This window comes from Montipora foliosa, chromosome 12 (assembly GCF_036669935.1).
Source record: "Montipora foliosa isolate CH-2021 chromosome 12, ASM3666993v2, whole genome shotgun sequence".
Lineage (NCBI taxonomy): Eukaryota > Metazoa > Cnidaria > Anthozoa > Scleractinia > Acroporidae > Montipora > Montipora foliosa.
In genome coordinates this window covers 19,374,816-19,379,815 of record NC_090880.1, presented here as the reverse complement: position 1 = coordinate 19,379,815, position 5,000 = coordinate 19,374,816, and the positions used below count along the sequence as shown (strand labels likewise).

The 5,000-nt window shown below is 39.8% G+C and overlaps 1 protein-coding gene across 3 annotated transcripts in view; it reads right to left on the bottom strand.

Annotated features, from left to right (window-relative positions):
- Positions 1-3,042: 3,042 nt before the first annotated feature.
- Positions 3,043-5,000, bottom strand: part of LOC137978821 (transmembrane protein 272-like) — a 77,946-nt gene continuing 75,988 nt past the window's right edge. For all 3 annotated transcript variants that reach the window (XM_068825906.1, XM_068825907.1, XM_068825908.1), the window contains one exon: positions 3,043-4,107. In XM_068825906.1, the coding sequence (XP_068682007.1) occupies positions 3,734-4,107 (374 nt within the window). In that variant the 3' untranslated portion in view covers positions 3,043-3,733. The remainder of the gene's footprint in view (positions 4,108-5,000) is intronic.

Below are 5,000 nucleotides of genomic sequence, written 5' to 3'. Positions count from 1 at the left end.
GGCAAACGGGAAACGTAAGGCTGCTATTTGTCATCAGACCATGAGGGTTCTCTCTTTTCAGCTTGTCCCTTTCTTTTAAGATTAACTGCTCAGTATCTGTAGCCAACAGAATAAAACTGAGCTTAAAACCAAACAACTGTCTGATTGTTGACAATGCCCAAATTTTACAACACTACAACTCTCAACAACAATGTCAACAACTTTTGTCAAAAATTTTCCATTCCTTTCAAGGTATCGTTTTCAAAAGTTTTGTTTTCAACGATCCACACTCATGCGTTTTTAAACGTTGTCTACGCCCTGAGGTCATCGTTTCCAGTCTATTCCGTTTTCACCCATCCGGAGCATTTTCAAAGCAATGCGCTTTCAAAAGTCTCCACTTTGTAAACTGTTTCCGTCAGCGTTTTTGAGCGCTGTAGTGCGGATGAAAGGTATGCATTTTTAAACAAAAACGCATTAGTGTGGATGGGGCCTTAGACTGGCGTTTGACGTTTTCCGTAAACGCGTGGCTAACCCAGTCTTAATTGTCGTGCTCGTTCGGCGTTTCTCGGGTCAGTTGGCTAAGAGATAAAACATGGGAGACTACAAATATTGGTATACTCGTTTCCATCTTTGTGTGTTTTTACTGGGTTGCCAAACCCAGTCGGAATCTGCGTTTCATTTTTCCGTTTTATTGTTTTTTCCGTGTCATGAAAAGTCTTGGTTGTCACTTCACCGCTTAGCGCTGTCTTTGTGCATAGAGTCTTCTGTGCGTATTTTGTTAGGTTTGAGGGGCTGCCGGGCTGGGGTAATGCGTATTTTTCTCTGGTGCACACAGGAGAACATTTAATTAACCTGCAATGACGTCGAACGTCATTGAAACGCGAATGGCGTTTTAGTGCATCTTTAAACACGATATACCCTCATGGAGCTCAAGAATGGAACGTCAATTGGATAAACAAGACATGCGGTGAAAAATAAATATCTGGAATCTTTAAAGCGACGAGTAATGGTCTTCGACAACAATTTCATTTTTCGCCGTTGGATATCAAGTGAGCTTTGTTTCTAATATTTTACTAACTTGGTATTATATACAACACCGAAATCAAATTGCAGTTTTTAAAATGGATTTAACAAACATTGAAGGAATCGAATGCCCTGAATGCATCACAGTGTTTACTGAAGTCGCATCTAAGTTGTCTGGCAATTTGCATTTACTTTGTACTCAACTCTGCAAAGGTAAAAAAACAAATTGGAAATGTGACAGTGAAGAATTATTTGAATAAAAGCTTGTTGTCTCTTTTGTGCTTCATTATTTACGGTCAAGGTTCTTTCGAAAAGGGCTTGATGTGAACTGTCAGAAATTTATTTAATTGGATATGCTTTGAGACACGGATTGTGTGTTTTGTTTGCACGCACGCAATTGAAATAGGAAGGGTTTTGTGCCTCTAATAGCAAATATATTGTTTGTTTCAATAAATATTTCGCTGGAAAAGGTTTTTGTGGTATTTCCAGCCTTTGTGAATTTTAATATCATGTGTAATTTTCCAGCTTAAGAAATTTGCATAGGTGGGTTGAAATATGATACGGGAGGATTTTTGGTGTAGTGCTCTGTAAGCAGGAAGGGTTCACGAAAATAAACAGGTCTGTTGGAAGCGTGATTTTGTTTCAACAAAATGAGCCCCAAAATCAGCAAAAAATTGTGTCGCTGATGAGTAATAAAGTAGCTGCTATTTCTATAACGATGGAATTACCTGGTGATGAATAACCTCGTCTTGGAGAGTAAAGTGTTTACTTTGCAGAAACGCTGGTCAACCTCAAGAGTTGGGCGATTGTGATCTTTGTGTTGAATTCGGGCATTCTTGTCAAACTTTATAACACTTGAAAGAAAAAGAAAACTAACAAAAACAAAAACCCGGTATCTTGCCATCGTTTGACCCAGATGCTTCACTGTTTCGCGAGTAAACACGCCGCGGTAACTTGATCATGGCGCCCGCTGAATTCGATGTCACTTTCGATTTTGCGATTTACAAATTTCAACTTAGCAAAAATCTCCCAAAATGTGTTTCGCTGATGGTAACTTTTTCTATTTGTGGTTCAAAATTAATGTTGTTTTCATGTCGTAAATTTTGTTGCTGATGGCAAAATATTTTATTCTCGATCGACCGTCCTGAAAACTTCCTTCTGCTCTTCCTAAAACTGTGTATCAATATTTATTTACTTTTGCATCAATATTTGTTTTGCATAAAGCAAGTAAACAAAATCTTTACCTTAGTTACTTCGCATTTTTGAGCGTTAAAATAGAATTTTCAGTCCTATGCTTCTGTGACAAATTCGTATATATCTTAGGTCATCCATCCAGATACTAACCCCGCCGGACAGGAATAACTTCAGTGAACTTTTGTATTACAAAGCTGTCGAACGCTCAGAGTGCACGCTTAGACTTGTGGTGTAAAGAAGTTGTGAGGGAATTTGAAAATGATCAGCATGTCAGCCTAGAAGCCAAGTTTTTTCGACTCCCTTTTATTTTCTTCAATCTTTTTGGCTTTAGTACTTTGCTAGTAACCACATGTCTTCTCAGGGGCCTATTTACCTAAGACTTCTACCATGGCACTACAATGATATACAATACCAAAACAATATCGTGTACTATTAGAGCTAGATATTACGCAGAAACAACTTGAATCTCCTGGAAGACAGTTGACAATATGGAATAAAGCGCTGTGTTACTGCACTGCCGCACGTACGCAATGCGTGCCTATTTTTCTAAAGATGACAGGAATTTTTACTTTCTGACAAATGATTAATAGGCTGGAAGCCAGGTGTTTAACCTCAGAAAAAGATCTGTCTCGTCGTATGAACGTGTGAGCCAAAGGGCCTCTGCTGGCACGACTTCTGGGTGACCCCTTAAATGGTCTTAATGACCCCCGACTTGAAAAAATTGCCTGGAACGCTGCAGTTCAATATCACCCAACTCAGTCCCTTCTGTTTTTGAGTAACACGTACCTCAGGCAACCCAATGTACGCTCATGGAGCGTCTAGTTTAAAATAACTGTGCTGACGTCATTTAAAAAGTGATTTTCTTTATTAACACACGAGTTTGCTCACAGAAAGCTCATGCTATTCACAAATGACTTCAAAAGGTAAAAACACTGTGTAACAGAACTTGTTAAACTTATTTAAATCTCTAAATTTAAGCCTTTTAGCTTTGATAACGACGAGCTAGCGACTAGTCATCATTCACTGATAAATTCTTGTGTGGCAAAAGCGCTAAATCTCCCATGCATTCTTTGTCAAATTTGCCATTACTGAGAAATTATCTGATTAATAACATGGGTGAGAAATTACTCCTTAATTTTGGCGCAAAATTTCAGGGTTAATTTATAATTTCACATGTGAATTTAAAATGTTGCCATGGCAACTTTTCCTGCCGTGCCAAAATAGCGTCTTATGAACGTAATTTGTCACCTATGATATTAATAGCTAAGCAAACGGTATATACTAGTGAAATTAGGGAATAATTCACTTGCGTTTTGTCCAATATCAAATAATTTCCCTCACCTAAAGGCTTCGGAAATTATTTGATTTTGGATAAAACGCACGTGAAATGTTTCCCTAATATCACTCGTCACCCTTTGATTACCCATACATATCGCGTTCAAATTTTCAGAGACTAGCTGACTGATTATAAAATTATAGCCTTGCGCTAATGAAGCAAAAATAGTAAACAAAGATTTCCCTATACAGGTTGATTCTCCTACTCTGCCTTGCACAACATGACAATAGCCATAGCAAACGCAACAACAAACACAATGCCATGTATTATGTAAATTGAAGTGGTTACCCAGAACGCAAACAAGTACAATGTCTTATGACAGTAATCAGCGCTTCCGGGGTCGGTGTAGTTGGGCTCGTACTTTGAATAAACCCACACGCTTCCGCAAACGAACCAAGCGGTGAGAAACAGTTGAACAACCGCCTGTAGTGGATTCACGGTTCGTTCCTCGTTGTTGCCGGATCTTTGACGGATGGTACAAACGCAGCAGCTGGCAAAGAGGCTTGCTGCGCCATACACGATCAAGTAGATGGGGATCATTTTCTCAACGGGACATTCATCTTTGTACTTGACACCTTAACAATTCAACAAGAAAAACACATATTAAATGAAATGTTGATAGAACCCACTGGGAACTCGGAAAAATCCGAGCCCCAGATGGGATTCGAACCCACGAATCTCCGTGATCTATAGTACGCATGCTCTAACCATTGACCTACTGGAGACTCTATGGTGAGCAAGGGTGAAATGTGGGTATTTGACTGGAGCTGCATTTCATTTAATATGAGTTTATCATTCTCACATTCGCTCTCTTGGGTGGTTGGTTGGCCGCATCTCTCAGATGTGTTTTAAGGTGACTGTTGCATGTCAAAATTGGGCGTGCATCTAATTAGTATGGAAAGCCATAACTTTCTTATGTAATTTTTACTCCTTTGGTCTTCAAGTATTGTCTTGATATTTTGGAGTTTGTCATAGTGTACTGTGGCAATATTATTATGTGCGGGGTCAAGAGAAAATGAGGGGACAGAGAGGGAGGCTTAAGGCGTTGGCCGGGACATGTTATGTCCACGAAAGTTATTTTTAGACGAGCGGAAGTCTTTGTTCTAGGGGAAGTCTGTCTTCCGAGACGTCCGCATGCAGTCTTGCTTCGCTCTCAGGTTTTTAGTGAAAAGAGAAAATGATGGCGCACGTGGAAGGCTGATGAATATATATTTTCTTTCAAACATCGGACCGAGGTTAGCCTGCATGCGGACGTCTCGGAAGACTTCCGCTCGTCTAAAAATAACTTTCGTGGACATGACATATCCCAAGGGCTGGACCGGGAGCTTCCTTCTCTGTCCCCTCATTTTCTCTTGGCGGGGTCTTGTCATTATGTGGCGAGGTTTTTTCACTATGTGGTGAGGTTTTGTCATTATGATCTGTTGAGGTCTTCTTTTGAGGTGCTGTGTTTATAATCACATAAGGGGCA